This window comes from Drosophila sechellia, chromosome X (genome assembly GCF_004382195.2).
Source record: "Drosophila sechellia strain sech25 chromosome X, ASM438219v1, whole genome shotgun sequence".
Classification (NCBI taxonomy): Eukaryota; Metazoa; Arthropoda; class Insecta; order Diptera; family Drosophilidae; genus Drosophila; species Drosophila sechellia.
The window spans coordinates 11,709,327-11,726,382 of record NC_045954.1 but is presented as its reverse complement, the minus strand read 5'-3'; the positions used below and the strand labels follow the sequence as shown (position 1 = coordinate 11,726,382).

Here is a 17,056-nt window from a genome sequence, read left to right as displayed (position 1 = left end):
TCATCTTTTTAAAATTTGAACTTGAACGGAATTGAGAATTTGAAGGATCAATTTCCCTTGCGTGTGCATTTCTCTCTCACTTCAACTAACAGGGGCTATTTTCTTGGTCTGGCAACTCTGTTGGTGGATAAAATGCACACAGTGTTCCCGGACTGTCAAAGCTTCGATCGAGATTGCGGCATTGTTGTTTACGTTTGTTTTGAGTGAAAATCATTTTCATCCGGGCATTCCCAGACACTAACGATGAGGCTGCACCTGGCGGCGATCCTCATCCTCTGCATCGAGCACGTAACCAAGGCGGTCGCCCAGGGAATGCCGATCAGTCCGTGCCCCAAGGTGTTTCAGTACCGCTTCGACGGCAGCGAATGGTTCGGCCTGATGGCCGTGCGCAGTCCGGACGGCCACCAGCCGCTCCACATCCGAGTGACGCTCTCGATGCGTGGCAAGCCCACCACGGTAAGTGGTACAGTGTCATCCAGATGTTACCTAATCCTCATAGTACACACAGAACTATCTGGGCGAAATCGAGCTACTCACACGCGGCAAGTTCACCCACAATGCACCGGTGCTGTACAAGATCCGCTTTCCCAAACATCACTTTCCGCCCAAGCTGCTCCTCATGTCGGCCAACAATCATGTGATCTGCTTCGGATCCGGCGGTGCGTATCCATGGAACTTGGGTAGCAAACGATTTAACCCATGATTTGTTTGCCCGCACCACAGAGCACAGCATCTTCATGACCCAAATCCAGTTGGAGCACATCAGGAAGTTGTCCTTTATACCGGATAAGAAGAGCTCCCTGCTGCTGGATCCCGAGGAGGAGGAGGAGGTGCGAAAAACGGACGACAAGCAGCCAAGTACGCCGCACATCCAGTTCAAGAAGTATGCATCCGGATTTTGGTCGGTTAAAACACGATCGTCACATTCATTCGTTACTTAATGTCCGCTTTTGTAGAAAACCCTTTGCCCAGGCGCCCAAGGAGATTTGCGGACGCATCGACAGGGATCTGGACTTTCACTTGTCCCAAAGAACGGAATCACTACATGGCGAAATCGGTGAACCAAAGAGCTCCGATGGCATCACATCGCCAGTTTTTGTCGATGACGATGAAGATGATGTCCTGGAGCATCAGTTTGTGGACGAATCAGAAGCAGAAGCGATAGAAAGCGATAGCGCAGATAGCCTGCCATCGATCACCAGAGGATCGTGGCCTTGGCTAGCGGCCATCTATGTGAACAACCTGACCTCCCTGGACTTTCAGTGCGGCGGTTCGCTTATCTCGGCACGCGTGGTAATCAGCTCGGCGCACTGCTTCAAGTTGTTCAACAAACGCTATACATCCAACGAGGTGCTCGTCTTTCTGGGTCGCCACAATCTGAAGAACTGGAACGAGGAGGGATCTCTGGCGGCCCCCGTCGATGGCATTTACATTCATCCCGACTTCAACAGTCAGCTGAGCAGCTACGATGCGGATATCGCAGTGATTATACTCAAGGACGAAGTTCGGTGGGTCCGATGCCTAAAGTATACATATTCAATCTAAACCGCGATTTAAGACCCAATATAAATATCATTTATTATATTGACATACCATTATTTTCTTCGCAGATTTAACACCTTCATTCGACCCGCTTGCCTGTGGTCTGGTTCCAGCAAAACGGAGTACATTGTGGGCGAGCGGGGCATCGTCATCGGCTGGAGCTTTGACAGAACGAACAGGACGCAGGATCAGAAGCTGTCGTCGGGGCTACCGGGCAAGATCTCCACCGATGCCAGTGCACCCAAGGTAGTAAAGGCTCCCATTGTCGGCAATGCCGAATGCTTTCGGGCCAATGCCCATTTTCGCAGCCTGTCCTCAAACCGAACCTTTTGCGCCGGCATCCAGGGGGAGAAAGATACGCATCAGAGCGGTGCGAGCATTTACACCGGTATATCGGGGGCCGGACTTTTCATACGCCGGAACAATCGCTGGATGCTGCGTGGCACAGTATCAGCGGCCCTGCCTGCCGTAGAGTCACCGGATGCGGAATCTAGCCATAAGCTTTGCTGTAAGAACCAGTACATCATATATGCCGACGTGGCCAAGTTTCTGGACTGGATCACGGCCTTCGTAATTTGAATCGCATCCGAAATGTGTATGGGAACGCATTTCTAAGTGAGCGCTGTGATAGCCCCTTGGGCATGGCGATGGGAAAAAGTTACTCGGAGTAATTAGCGGATATCGGTTTTTTTTTTGGCTAGTTTCACTACGAAAACTTCTGATTATGGCATTTCAGTTATACTTTTATCTAAGACAGTAGGGCAATTCAAATAATAAATTATGGCACGGGAAAGCCAAAAGCAATTTTCCCATAGAATGGCTGCGCTTTTGGATCTCCACCTTAAAATTAACATTAAAAATCTCGAAATTTGCAATGTTTAAAAGTTCCTCCGACCAACATAAAGAAAACATGTATGTAGAGAGAATCACAGGTATGTTTGATATCGAAAATTATTGTAATACAGAGTAACGTTTACCATGCCTTTGTTATCAGTGTGTTGGTGCTCGTGAACAAAGGAAGCTGCCAATTTCCGGAGTGGGCGGCCTGGCCCGTCTGAGTGGCGTTCACCCATGGACACCTGGACACCCTAATTACCAGCGGCAGACTGCACTGCGCATATGCTGACTACTATCAAGCACGTCATCAGCCGCAATCGTCGTCATCGCCATCTGGGCCGTTATCTATCTTGCTGGGTTGTTGGGGCATCGACAGCAGTCGGCGGTAGCCATCCACTTTTAGTTCCGTCCGGACCGTGGCAGCTGGTGCATCACACCCGGGGCTCTGGGCCCGTTCGTCTACGGACATCCGCAATCGATGAAGATCTTCAGACAAGTGCAACGCATTGAATTGTGAACGTGCCCGGTAGTTGGTAGTGAATATTTTACAGAAATGGCCATATTTGGAGTACATTTCGCGCATTGCAAAGTTCGATTCACCGATTCCCAGAATGCTGGGCGGAGTGGGAGCTCGTCGCAGAAGGGGCTCATCTCCTATGGCGCGATTGACCATTAGCAACATCAACGGCCTGGATGACAATATTGCCATCATCGGCGATGGCGTCATCCGGCGGAGCACGCACTACGGCTCGCAAGGGTCCAGCAAAAGGCGCCGGGCTCCGGAAAGCTTCGCTCTTGTCCAGACGCGACCAAATCTAGGCGACCTAATGTGAGTACCACCAACAATTTAAATATAAATTATTTAAACTTAACATCTTTTTAAAAGATCAATTGATATTTAGAAAAGTATTGAAAAATTGTAAAAATCCATTAGCTTTAAACTGACTTGCCTAAACTTATTATAGATAGAATGCACAAAAAAAATTCACTTATTATGGAATGTCACCTTTTCGGAAAATACTTTGCTGTTCTTAATAACTGAATCAACTGACAATGGTTATTGAAATGCACAGAGATAAAATTAGGTCTGAAATAGAGTTAAATATGTTGCTCGTTTGTTTTCTAAACTCATTTATTAGGTCAAGCATGAGAGCCCCTTTGATTCTTTGTAATTCGGTTAAAGCCGGGTTTTCAAATAACCGATATCTTGATGCAATGGTTTTTATAATAAGGGGTTGAAAGTATTCAGAGCTTAAAGCTTTATCAAAAATTTTGGCAGTAGTAAATCAGCAACCTTAAACATATTTAAATATCTCTTAGGATGGTTAAGTAGGTTAAACTTCGCCCATCTTTTTTTTAAAGTTTAGAATTATGATTTAAGCCCGGTTTTTAAAACCTCGATTTCTCGAAAGTTCGATAGTTTTGTTCCCAAGGGGTGAAGAGCAAGCGGAGCTTAAAGCTCAATCGACGACTGTAACGGTCCTACGAGCGGGTTTCCTTGGAGGACACGCATGCGCTCTCGCCCGCACTTGCTGGCCAGTGCATCCACCCCTCCGATTGAGCTTGAACTGAAGCTTGGTACGGAGCTTTCGGGCGGACGCAGAGCGCAGGGCTGGTAGATTTTTTCCCCATATTTTTGCCCTTTGTGCGTGTGTGTGGACCCTGGCGATGTGGTAGTATGTGATACAAAGTCGCCGAGTTGAAGTCTTGCGTTTTGTTGAGTTTTTCGTCCAACTGGTGAGACAAAGTCGGTGGTGACAGCTCCCGTAGAAGCGGTTTTTGTTTTTTATTTTTAACTCGGACCCATCAAATTTAACAGCAAATGTGCGACAACCAAAATGTGGCTGAATACAGAAGCCTGGTATTAAGAAATCAAGTGCAAATCACTCGCAATGCGGGCTTAAAAGTGCTGTGAAAATTCCACATTTCGAATGTTGTGTGCGCTGGCATCCGAATTCGGGTCGAGTGGTGAAAAAACACTACAAACATCCAAACCAAGAACAAGAAATATAGTCGGAAAAGCGTGAAAATCGTGAGAAAACCCAATGGCAAAACGTCGAATTGGCGACAATGGCGGCGAGGACAGCAAAAATAGCAAGAAAAGAAATCGGGAAACCAAGTGAAAAGCATTATTCGGGCTTAGTGAAGCCAATAAACGACCTCTGATTGTGCTCCTCCAGGCACCCAGATCTAATTTTTATTTTTAGCCACATACATATACCTATATATACAATCGTTTCAAGTCCCAATTACCCAAGTTATCCTTAAAAACCAGTTGTAAAAGTTAAAGTTAACAAGCACCACGAACGCACCACACACACCAACACACCCGCACGAATATACATATTCATATACATATTCATATACATATACATATATATGTATAGCCATATATATATATATATACATAGTTGTTGGGATTGGGTCAGCGGGTCGGTAGCACAACGGGCGGAATGTTGCGTTGGTGGTGCTATATATTGCGGTGGATGGAAGTCGATGTGGCAAGAGGCAAGTGGAAAAGCAAAGGCGAAAGGAAAAGCTAAAGCCAAAGCTAAAGCTGAAGGAGAAGGAAAAGGAGATATGGAGTTTTCGGGTGTTTTAGCCTATCGGTATATCGTTTATTTTTGTGACGTGTACACGCACTTTGGAGGTGAATGAATTGCGGCGATGTAGCAGGAAGCACCCCCTGAATTAATATTTAAATTAACTATATTCCCAGTTCACACAAATATTTACTAGTCGTAAATTCCCCAACCCAACCACACACACACACATACGCATGTGTATGTTTTCCATACCGGAAACGAATTCTAATGATGTGCTCCTCTCTGCACGGAAGTGAAAAATTTGTTTGTCTCTGTTCTTTGTACAATTCTCATATGAATATTCGTATGAATGCCAGCATATGAACAAATATTGTGGTAGTCGTGTGCTCTGTAACTAAATTATAACGACATATCAAATTTCAGTTAGTTGGTCCTTTAAGCCCAATTAAAAGTGTAACTGTTTCCAGAAAAAAAAATAACATAAAGCGTTAGTTAAGAGGGGGCGACGATGGCAAGTGTGTCATTGTTGCTGTTTATTTTTGGCAATTACAGGTTCGTTGGTCTCACTGTGGCCCGATTGTAGTCAGACACACAGATATATATAGCTTCTGCCCATTCCAAAAACCCAAACTCGTTCCGAATAACATCGTCAACATACAAAAAAAAAAAAACTGCAAACAACTGTGCCTGGTGACGTCACTAGGGAAAATAGAGCTGGAACTATATAATTGCTTTTAACAGCAACGATTTCCTTTAAAGGAAAAGACATTGCTTTGCGCAATTGAAAATGACCTATTCCAAATAGGGCAATAGTTAATTTAAATGCAAATGCAACCAGATTTACTGGGCCCTTAAAAGTAGGCAAGCGATTTGTGGCTGCGATGTTATCGTTATCGGTGTGACCCAGTGATTGTTGAAACCAGAGAGAGAGAGAGAGAGAGCTTCTGCCGGTACGTGTGTGTGTGTGGATGGAATGGAGAGAGTTGAAATTTGCAAATGCCAATTCTTGTTATCAGCGAAATAAATCAAAACATTTGATTAATCTGCAAATAACTGTAAAGATAAAACCTTGTTCGTAGCTTCACTGCCTTATGGGCTAATTTGTTAATTCAAGAATACTCGCGAAAAGGTAAACAAGTTTTCAGAATTCTTCCAGTCGGAATTCAGAATCTCACCGTTTCACAACTCACCACAGCCCGTGTATGTGTGTGTGTGCGAGTGTATTGAGCTTTTTTTTTTGGTGTTCCATACACATGCATTTGTATGTGTGCCAGTCTCTCAGCCTCTGACTTTTTCATCCCCTAACGTTTTTCATTCATGGCGTGTTCCAGTAATGGAATTTTATACCTATAACCGAAATAACCACATCTATCTGCTGACCGTGTCCATAGCCATTGCCAGTCCTAAATGTTGTGGATCTGGTTCTCTATAGATACATCCCATATTGGGTACAAAAATAACACCAGCCATGCACTTGGCATGCACCTAAGTAACCACATTCCCATACCCATGCCCGTACCCATTCCCATCCAGTCATATGTATGTATATGTTCGTGCGCGAGTGTATGAGCATGTTTTCAATAGGTCATGAACTGAATTGACCCGAGCGCATCATAATTATCGGTTGGCAAAATAAGTAGCACAACATCGAAACACTCAAAACCACCGCAAAGCCAAGCGAATGAAACAGAGATTCCGGAATCTGACCAGTTTCACTTCAAATCGAAATCAAAATCAAAATCGAATCGGGTGTGTGTGTGTGAGTGTGATTTGCATCTAATCGAATTCGTATTTTCAAATTCAGTTCAAGTGCAATAATAACACGGTGGTAATGCGGAATACTTAATAAATAATAATAAAAGACAACGTTTTAAAGAGCGATAAATACGTCAAAGGGATAAATAATAACGTGCATAAAAGAAAAAAAAAAAAAAAACAGACGAGCCGAAATCAACGATCGAGGGATTCAGGACGAGGACGCGAGTTAAGGCAGTTAAGGAATCGCAGCCGGAATCCTTCAGCCACCAGCCTCCATCCTAAACAACCGCCACATCCTCCAGTAATCACCAGCAACAGCCATCGGACTCGCGAGCTAAATGTCCAGTTGCCGCTATCGTTCCATACGGACGGCGTGTCACTCCCGACAAATGCGTATTGTGGTTGACCTTGTTTAATATAATTATGGCCGAGCGGTCGTTACAAAAGTATCAGAAATTGGATACAGTGACGGTACGTGACACCTTCATCTAATTACAAAATATTATGAATTCAGAATTCCAACAGCTTGATGTTCTGAATCTCGGGACGGGACTGACATTCCCTTCCCTTGAATTCAAGCTAAAAAAAATGTAATATATTTTGCCAAACTTAATAGTAAACTCCGTACGGAATATTTCCTTGGGATGTTTGTTAGTCAAAATATAAAGTCTCTTTTTAATTTCATTTTATATTTAAACCACATTAAAACCAGGCATGTAATGTGAGCAAAATATGAAATATAGAGACCAAAACCAACACCCACATGGCGTATGAGCAATACTTCTATAAATACTTTAGAGACAACAAGAATTGAGATTATTTAAGTTAGAAATCCTTTTTTTTAATTTAAATGTATAAGGCCAGTAATGATATAGGTACACATACAAGCCAAACAATTATTCCTTCATTAAAATCTGGTTTATGTATGTTAGGCGCTAGTAACTGACTAGGAATAGCTCAATTTGATTCGCGTAGGAAGTGCATATGTAAATATTTTACACTCTATCCTTTTCCATACAGGTTGGAAGCGGCTCAGGAAGTAGTGCAAGCAGAGCATCAACAGGACTCCTTAGGCGGGGGGCACTTGGGTCGAAAGGGAGCCCATCGCTTAGCTGATAGAATGGGTGGCCCGAAAAAAGAGGAAAACCCACCAGGTGGTGGTCCGACGTCATTGTTTATTCTAACCGAGGATAACCCAATTAGAAAGTACACACGATTCATCATAGAATGGCCGCCCTTTGAATACGCTGTGTTATTGACAATCATAGCCAACTGTGTTGTGTTGGCACTAGAGGAGCACTTGCCAGGGGGCGACAAGACAGTATTGGCTCAAAAATTGGTAAGATCAATTATGTTATTGGTATACGGAACGTGAACGGATTGACTGATCTACGTTTTTGGTCATTGAACTAGGAAAAAACGGAGGCCTATTTTTTATGCATTTTCTGTGTAGAAGCGTCGCTCAAGATCCTCGCCTTAGGGCTTGTTCTGCATAAACACTCCTATCTCAGGAATATTTGGAACATCATGGATTTTTTCGTTGTAGTTACGGGGTAAATAATGAACCAAACTATTTTCGAAACACATGCACCAATTTTATTTTCAACTAATATCGTATTAAAAAACTACACGCCGTGCAAGCATTATCTGTTTTTATTCAAACCAAAGCAATATCACCTATGTTTAAGTCTTGATCATAATGAATCGCAAGAAAAAGTTAACTTAATACGCCTAGAAAAACTTAGTTACATTTTCTACATTCATTATAGATCTGATCCATTTTAGTTGTAAGATATAAAATTGTTAAAACCACTCAAACTCTTTATTAAGATATGTATTTAGTTATTAAGTGCCCACTAAATTTTTGTGTTGCGGTAAGATATTTGCCTCAACTAAAGCATATAAATGTATTATAAGTAAGCGACTATATTAACAACTTCTTCCATATGTTCAAATTCGTGTAACGAACTCGATATGGCAAATAACAATGCCAATTGCAGAGCCATGACGATATTTGCTGAGGCCAATATAGATGTTGACCTGCGTATGTTACGATCTTTTCGTGTTTTACGCCCACTGAAGCTCGTATCCCGAATTCCAAGTAAGACATCTGCCAACAAAAAGAACCATTAGTTGCTACTACCAAAAACCTAGGCCAGATAATACATCGTTTTCTTCAGTAAACATATATATTAAGTAAACAAATTACACTCAAAAAAGCTAGTTGACCTATATGGATCTTAAATATAAATTTAATTGGATTAGGAGTAGCGAAAACGGCATAAACAGAAACAAACTTAGATGCTAGGAGCCACGAATTAGATGCTAAAATATATTAATTAGTTATATATTAAGTAGCTACATATATAATAATATCACAATCAAGCTTACGATTTCCTTTGAGCCTTCAAACGAAACAAAATAAATTATATTCAGGAAAACGGTAGCATGGTTGTAAAATATTATTATAAAGAAAATAGGATTAGTATTATTCAACTATAGATGGCATCAGTAGGATGCAATGTGTTAACTTGTAGGATTAAATATAAATCAATTCATGTACAGTGGTAGCCACGAATTTAGGAACTTTAAAACCGTATTATCTTTCGTGGCTATCACTCGGTAGTTTTTTATGAATATATACATATATACATATAGCTGTATATTCTTTCTGATTTGTAGTGATTTCGACTAGCTATTTTTCTTTATGTTTAAAAAATATTATATTAGCTTTATAAAAACTAGATATTTATATATATAAGTGAGTTAAAGACTATATAACTGTGTGTGATTCTGACGACTAAAATGTTTATATATTAGACATTAAGTCTTGAACGTAATTCAAGTTACCTTTCCATTCGATTTAAAATAGATCGCAACTTGCAAGTCATCTATGAACCCCCTTTTAAAGGTGGTAGAATAATAGCGAATATTATTGATTTTCGATAATAGCTGGCACATAAATGATAAATTTACATCAATATATAATGCCGAAACTATAGAGTGACTGACCAAAATCAGTTTTAGATGTGTTCAATTTTTTTATTATTTTTTATACATCGCAAATTTGTATCTCTTAAAGGGAAAATTTATTTATACTGTCCTAGAACATTGGTATAAGCAGTGTGTATGTTATAAGCAATAGATTCATGTTATATATAGTTTAAATTATAGCCTTAACTTATATTCAACTCTATAGATGACCAAAACTATAGTTTATATTTGCTCTTTAACACTAATGCCTGAAAATATTGACCAATATTGTTCGGAATGGAGAGCAAAACTAAACTATTCTGCGTTTTCGCTTGGGTTACCCATTGTGTGTGCGAAAAATATGAACTAACCGCGCGTTAAACGTTACTCTGTATTATTTAAGTTATTTAAATTTTGTACTCTCCTTAGTTGCTTCTTGCTTTCGATTCACGTTTCGATTTAAGCTGCACAATACATATGTATGAAATTTTGTTTCGAACGTACACGTATGATTTCGATATTCCAATTATGATTATCTGATCTGTATCCATTGAGTATCGCTAATCAATATATATAACTTCATTTCGATCGCTTAACGTCTGCAAACAGATTCATGACACAGTACCCACAAATAGGGCCCGAGGTAGACCTAAGAACACTTAGAGCCATTCGTGTGCTACGGCCCTTAAAATTAGTGTCTGGAATTCCTAGTGAGTAGTTCCTCTGTTTAAATCTACATGTCGTTTGTTGTCTTTACATTCTTGATTTTAAAACCAAATATCGCTCCAGACTCTTTAATGTGCGTACATGAGATTGTTTTTGATTCTGTTTTAAGTTCTAGTACGAGTGAGTGGAAAACGAGTGAGACAAGAGCCTGCATTTTTGCCACCACTTAGTTTTCGATTTCGTTTGAAACGTACTCTTTTTGACTAGAATGGTTGTTTGGGCACATGATTGTCGCGGTGGAGCTATCCATGTCTGCGACAATCATGTCCTAAATGTGAAACACATATCCAGCATATCCATATTTCTAATCCAACGTCCATCTTCTCCAAACCACTAACTAACTGAATCGTTTCTGGATCGGATGAACGGCAACGTCAACAGGTTTACAAGTAGTTTTAAAATCTATAATCAAGGCGATGGCACCTTTACTGCAAATCGGTCTCTTGGTGTTGTTTGCAATCGTAATTTTTGCAATCATTGGACTCGAGTTTTATTCGGGCGCACTGCATAAGACTTGTTATAGCTTAGAAGATCCAAGTAATATGCCCTTGAATGACTATATTCCGCGATCGCGCATCTAATCGATTTCGTTTCTGAGCAGACAAACTAGTAAAGGAGGGCGAATCAGAGACGCCTTGCAACACGGACAACATCCTGGAAAAGGCCACCGGCTCCTTCGTATGCAATAACACCACGAGCATGTGTCTGGAGAAGTGGGAGGGACCAAATTCAGGTATCACGAGTTTCGATAATATCGGATTTGCCATGTTGACCGTATTCCAATGTATCACGATGGAGGGCTGGACGTCAATACTGTATTGGGTAAGTTGAAATTAATCAATACGAGAGTAGACTCGATCAGTGATCACTGATCTTGGTTAATATGTTTCATATCCTAATCGATTCTAATTCACAGACCAACGACGCATTAGGTTCAGGATTTAATTGGATATATTTCGTGCCTCTTATAGTTATAGGCTCATTTTTTATGCTCAACTTAGTTCTTGGTGTCCTCAGTGGGTAAGTTGATCGCGAATTGCTTTATTTTGCCGATGAAGCCACTTCTACACCAGTTCACATTATGTTCTACTTATGATTTCGATTACTTCTGTTCTACTGAGAAAAAAAAGTAAAAAAGAAAACATTATGGAAAAAATGGGATCTGAAAATACTGCATACATATGTTTAGATCATTTCCATATGGAATGTCGTCGAGTGTTTCTTCTGACGCGTTTAAATATTTTTGTAAAGATGAAATGTAAAGAAAGTGTGTCCAATTGCCAGATTATACATATGTATATATCGGTTTTACGTAGAGCTACGTGCATGTGCATACACGGTGCAAAAAAAAAAATGAAACAAAGTCAATTTGGCTGTAAATTATTCAAAATTTTCGCCTGTGGCCGGACGATTGAAATATATGTATGTACGTGTTTGATATACTGTCATTTTGATTTGCATTCAACTTGTACGTTTCGTTATATATTTGTTTTTTATCTTTTTCCGAAATTTTGTTCAATGCATTTAACTATCGTATTCCCGAATTCAGAGAGTTTTCGAACGAACGAAATCGTGTCGAACGTCGCATGGAGTTTCAAAAATGCCGCTTTCGGGCCATGTTTCAGACAGCAATGGTCTCGTACCTTGACTGGATCACACAAGCAGGTTTATACAACTAGATCTATATCTAAGTGCAACCAAAGTAAACTGCCATAATCAACCCGAACGTCATACAACACAACCTGCAATTATAACTAATTATAACTATTATCGGCCAAAACAGAACAATAAGTCAACTCGTATCGTAATGCTAATGCTATCGAATCCGAGCGAGTTCATTGAGTTAAACACCCATCTAATTAAACCAAAAAAGCAAACTCCGACCTATACTTCCTTAACCAGTTTATAAAGAACGTGTTTGATTTGCTGCTAGTTATGTATTCTTAAATAGATCGCAAGCAATTCCCCGGCTACAAAGAGTTCTGGTACCCAAAACTAACTAACTATCAATACAATACAACTACTATGTACTTCCAATGAACCGAATTAATAATATTAACTGCAAAATGCCGTTCACCCCACTATAGTTTCAACTAACCAACCAACCAATAATCTAATCCATATACTCTGCAGTGCGTAATGCGTATTATATACTCTGCATTTTGCCACACACTTAACCCGATTCTTACTACCATAGCGATAAAGTTGAATTCCCCCAGTCCAAATAAACCAAACTAACCAAATACATAGCTATCTCAACTGCAGTTAGTCAACTTAACCTCCAGTTATATACTTTACATACATACAATCCCCGCCAGCGGACTCGTGAATTGTTGTTGAGTCGCCGCCTCGTTCTCGATATCTCGGCTATATAGTACACTCCCCATACACTATATACACTGATAGAGCAGTGCACCCACCTATCAATATCAATGTTCTGTCCCCGGTTAACTATCGCCATCAAAATGTATCATCGCTCCAGACTCAGAGACTCCAAGACACCCAGACTCCCCAGCGAATCAGGGCAAGATTAGAGTTATTCAAAACCCGATGACGCTATGGCATCATCACCCCATGCGTACTCTATATTTATTTGTCGCCACCGAATAAATCATCTTATACATGCTTGTATGCACACATATAATCTAACACATTTCCCTTCTTTTATATATATTTTTCCTTGACTTTTGACCTCATTGAAGGTTCCCGTCGGGGAGGCGCAATAAATATATATAATATATATAAATATGTGTTAAATTGCATTTCTGTTACTTCATTTCCAGTAAATAATTTCGACTTTCTGTTTATGCCCGTTTGTTGTGTTCTAAAAAAAAAAAAGAAAACAAAGCACTGGAATATTCTTGATTTTACGAATCTTTAAGTTATTCTTCTCTGTTGATTACACTCGTACAAAAACAATGACGAAAGTATGGTGTGAACTTTGATATTGTATTACCGAATACCAAAGCATACATGATCGTTTTAGCAATCAATCAATCCTGTTTTTTGGTTTATCACGTTCTATTTAATTATTTTTTGTAGTGAATTCGCAAAAGAACGAGAAAAAGTAGAAAATAGACAAGAGTTTCTTAAACTTAGAAGGCAGCAGCAACTAGAAAGAGAGTTAAACGGCTATGTTGAATGGATTTGTAAAGCTGGTATAGTATTTACCCCTATTTCTTGTTTGTAAATCTATATATACACACACAATGAATAACTCTCATACACACATATATACAAACATAAAAATTTAAACACTATGCGCCCCATATTCATCCACATCCATATGTACATATATATATTATAAAAACGAGATATATGCCAACATTTAAATCAGGTCCTTTTCTATGACTATAAAACTGAATTCAATGAAAATAGGGCAAATGTAATCACATTAAATTTACTTTCGAAATTCGTACAGGGATCACAGAAAATACGTTATATAAGATTCTTTTTCAATGTCATTGCTTCACTGAAAGATACATTAACTGGATATCGTTTATATCATTTTCATATAAAATGACGATGTATTCATACATATTTAAAGTGATACAAGAATAAAATATACGTTGTATTGAGATGTTTCTTAATAGCCAGCACACTTTTGGCACATTCTTAGCATCCCTCTCCGCATAGAATTGAAACCCTCGAATCCTATACATTGCCAAATTTGAAAGTGAATAAATTCCTCAATATACTCAGAATTAAAATAGTTTTCGTGGAAATATGGACACATATCCCTCATGCCGCCCCAATATATAAACATCTAACCACATTGACTATAATGTACATACGAGTATATCCTTTCTGCTTATGTGTTGATCAAATCGATTCCCACTTGTTGTGACCCATCACCAATCACTGGATTTTGATGCTATTTCAGAGGAGGTAATCCTGGCCGAGGAGCGCACCACGGAAGAAGAGAAAATGCACATAATGGAGGGTAAGTTCTAACAAAATGGATTGTGGCACTCATATATAATGATAACAACATTTTGCCTTTCAGCTCGAAGACGAAACGCTGCCAAGCGGAAAAAGCTGAAAAGTTTGGGAAAATCAAAATCCACGGATACGGAGGAAGAGGAAGCGGAGGAAGATTATGGAGACGATGGTAAGAAAGATATTTTGAATATAGTTTTCAATGAGCTCAGGTCTATAATTGATAAACACACAACATAAAAGACATTCCAAGAAATGAAATGGATGCTTAATGGGATAAAGCAAATAACAAATAAACGAAACCGAAACAATTGGCTGCAAACTTATTTTAACTTTTTAGTTTTCCTATTGCATTGCGTTTTAACGAACTTTCGATATGCAATTAATACATTTTTTATTTCTATGTTTGAACTTACAACGACAAACGAAATTGTAAATCTTACCTTGAATATGTTCCAAAATGTGTAAGTAAATTATTATTTATTTTTTCACAACGTGAAAAATCTGCACAAGCGTCAGATAGTTGAAATCCCTTCTAAAACTAGCGTTTTAGAAAGAAAAAAAAAAATAAATACATTTGAGTCAACTCATTGTTCTCATCGTACAGAAACTCTTGAAAAATATATGTAAACTTGTCACTTGTGTAAATACGAGAAAGTAGTTGGTATTAGATGTATCTGGGCTACACGATCTCCATAAATATTAGTAAACTAAAATCAACTAATTAACTCATAACGAACATTCGCTTTCGTAAACAAAAGCCCATATTTTCCCAAAAATAAGACACTGATTACTTACGTTCTGGTAGTGAGGGTATGAATTTGGCTGAAGGATCTTTGGTATTTGAATATAAGCACATTAGATAGAACCTTTAAGGACTATAATTGCAAGGACAGAGTGCCTTCTTCTTAGAGATAGTGCCCACCCAAAACAATCAACTTCGCACTTGTACAACGTCGTCTTTTCTACAAATAGTCAATCATACTCTTTTATCGCTAAGATCAACAACAACATACCTCTGTCGCATTATATTTGAGTACATTATTTGTTGCCAACAGTGCGTTTCAAAACAGTAGAGTCGATTGTTTTGAAGTGCACTGCACCCGTATTTAAACAACGGTCACAACACTTGCCTGGTTGTAATCATAGGTGGAGATATATCAATGTATTTAAAGGCTTCTAAACTGATTAACTGTCCAACTCTGCTCTCTGTAGGTTACCTCAAAACGCGCTCGAAACCTCAAGGAAGTTGTACCGGATTTTGGCGGGCGGAGAAGAGGTTTCGTTTCTGGATCCGGCACACGGTGAAGACGCAGTGGTTCTACTGGTTCGTGATCGTCCTCGTCTTTCTGAACACAGTCTGCGTTGCCGTCGAGCATTATGGCCAGCCCTCGTTCCTCACGGAGTTTCTGTGTACGTATCACGATATCCATTTATATATACATTGGATAATGATTGTAAACTGTGTGTTATTCCCTGCAGACTATGCTGAATTCATCTTCCTGGGACTCTTCATGTCGGAGATGTTCATCAAGATGTACGCGTTGGGGCCCCGCATCTACTTTGAGTCGTCGTTCAACCGATTTGATTGCGTTGTCATTAGTGGTTCGATATTCGAAGTGATCTGGTCCGAGGTGAAAGGCGGTTCGTTTGGTCTGTCTGTGCTGCGTGCCCTGCGATTGCTGCGCATCTTCAAAGTCACCAAGTACTGGTCGTCGCTGCGCAATCTAGTCATCTCTCTGTTGAACTCGATGAGATCGATCATCTCATTGTTGTTCCTGCTCTTCTTGTTCATCCTCATATTCGCCTTACTGGGCATGCAGTTGTTTGGCGGCCAGTTCAATCTGCCCGGAGGCACGCCCGAAACCAATTTTAACACTTTCCCGATAGCACTGTTGACTGTATTCCAAATCCTCACTGGCGAAGATTGGAACGAGGTTATGTACCAGGGCATCATATCTCAGGGTGGTGCGCAGAAAGGAATGATTTACTCTATGTAAGTTTATGTTTGTATTACGTACCCATCATTCTATCACGTGCATTGTATGTATGCCAGTCGAAAACTCAAACAAACGAACAAACAAGTACCAGTAAATGTAAATGTAAATGTAGTTAACGCACAATGCAAAACCTTTTGATCTCGATCAAAGACGTTAGGATTATGATTCTATTTGCCGCCCCTCTTCTATCCCTCAAAATCGAAATGATAGCGACAATATGATTATGATATTTCTACCAAGCGAGCATATTCGCAATTCATTGAACGTCGAACCATTAATGTGTGCAATCGACCTTAGACTTACGAGCTTGAAGAATTTTACGCACCAAAATTCTGCAAGCGCAAGTCCCAAGAAACCGCCAATCAAGCCACCCACTAACTATATCATTCATCGTGAATACCCATTAATCCGTAAGTGTAGAGAGCCTTTGGTCTTTGATATTGAAACTGTACAGCCAATTAAACGCTATACCTTTTGTCTATTCTCAATCTCATCTCTCTTTACAGCAATTCAGCAGAACAGAAAAAATTGAATGAAATGAAATGGGTTTCTCAAAACCAAACGTAGTTGCCCCAGTTTTCAAACAGCCCCCACAATGCCGTACAATTAATACCCGATTACGTTTTTTTAAGAATTTCCCAGCACACGTTGACGTATCTTTTGAGTTTCATATCATCGAGGAGGTTCCTCTCCTGAGCTAATGCCCCAAAAATAGATTGATACAATTGAGTGTGT

General features: G+C 39.8%; 2 protein-coding genes across 17 annotated transcripts in view; both read left to right on the top strand.

Moving 5' to 3' along the window:
- The first annotated feature begins 156 nt into the window (after positions 1–156).
- LOC6620303 (serine protease gd) lies at positions 157–2,137 on the top strand. 2 transcript variants are annotated; one of them, XM_002044475.2, is made up of 5 exons: positions 157–456; positions 509–659; positions 724–883; positions 957–1,508; positions 1,611–2,137. In XM_002044475.2, exons 1-5 carry the CDS (start codon positions 244–246, stop codon positions 2,119–2,121), a joined length of 1,587 nt encoding a protein of 528 aa, XP_002044511.1. In that variant the 5' UTR covers positions 157–243; the 3' UTR covers positions 2,122–2,137. The 2 variants fall into 2 exon arrangements, with proteins under 2 accessions (XP_002044511.1, XP_032582666.1); XM_032726775.1 differs by lacking the exon at positions 1,611–2,137 and having other exon boundaries at positions 724–901; positions 957–1,047.
- An 838-nt stretch (positions 2,138–2,975) lies between these two features.
- Positions 2,976–17,056, top strand: part of LOC6620300 (voltage-dependent calcium channel type A subunit alpha-1) — a 51,992-nt gene continuing 37,911 nt past the window's right edge. For 6 of the 15 annotated variants that reach the window (XM_032726763.1, XM_032726761.1, XM_032726767.1 and 3 more), the window contains exons 1-12: positions 2,976–3,208; positions 7,704–8,022; positions 8,097–8,236; positions 10,266–10,366; positions 10,764–10,919; positions 10,984–11,204; positions 11,299–11,402; positions 11,932–12,047; positions 14,266–14,325; positions 14,389–14,493; positions 15,537–15,734; positions 15,804–16,317. In XM_032726763.1, coding sequence (XP_032582654.1) covers positions 2,991–3,208; positions 7,704–8,022; positions 8,097–8,236; positions 10,266–10,366; positions 10,764–10,919; positions 10,984–11,204; positions 11,299–11,402; positions 11,932–12,047; positions 14,266–14,325; positions 14,389–14,493; positions 15,537–15,734; positions 15,804–16,317 — 2,252 coding nt within the window. In that variant the 5' untranslated portion in view covers positions 2,976–2,990. Of the gene's footprint in view, positions 3,209–4,084; positions 4,117–4,154; positions 4,241–6,729; positions 7,155–7,703; positions 8,023–8,096; positions 8,237–8,439; positions 8,785–10,265; positions 10,367–10,763; positions 10,920–10,983; positions 11,205–11,298; positions 11,403–11,931; positions 12,048–13,424; positions 13,541–14,265; positions 14,326–14,388; positions 14,494–15,536; positions 15,735–15,803; positions 16,318–17,056 lie in introns of those variants that run through there. The other 9 variants (XM_032726772.1, XM_032726771.1, XM_032726770.1 and 6 more) reach the window with 7 other exon arrangements.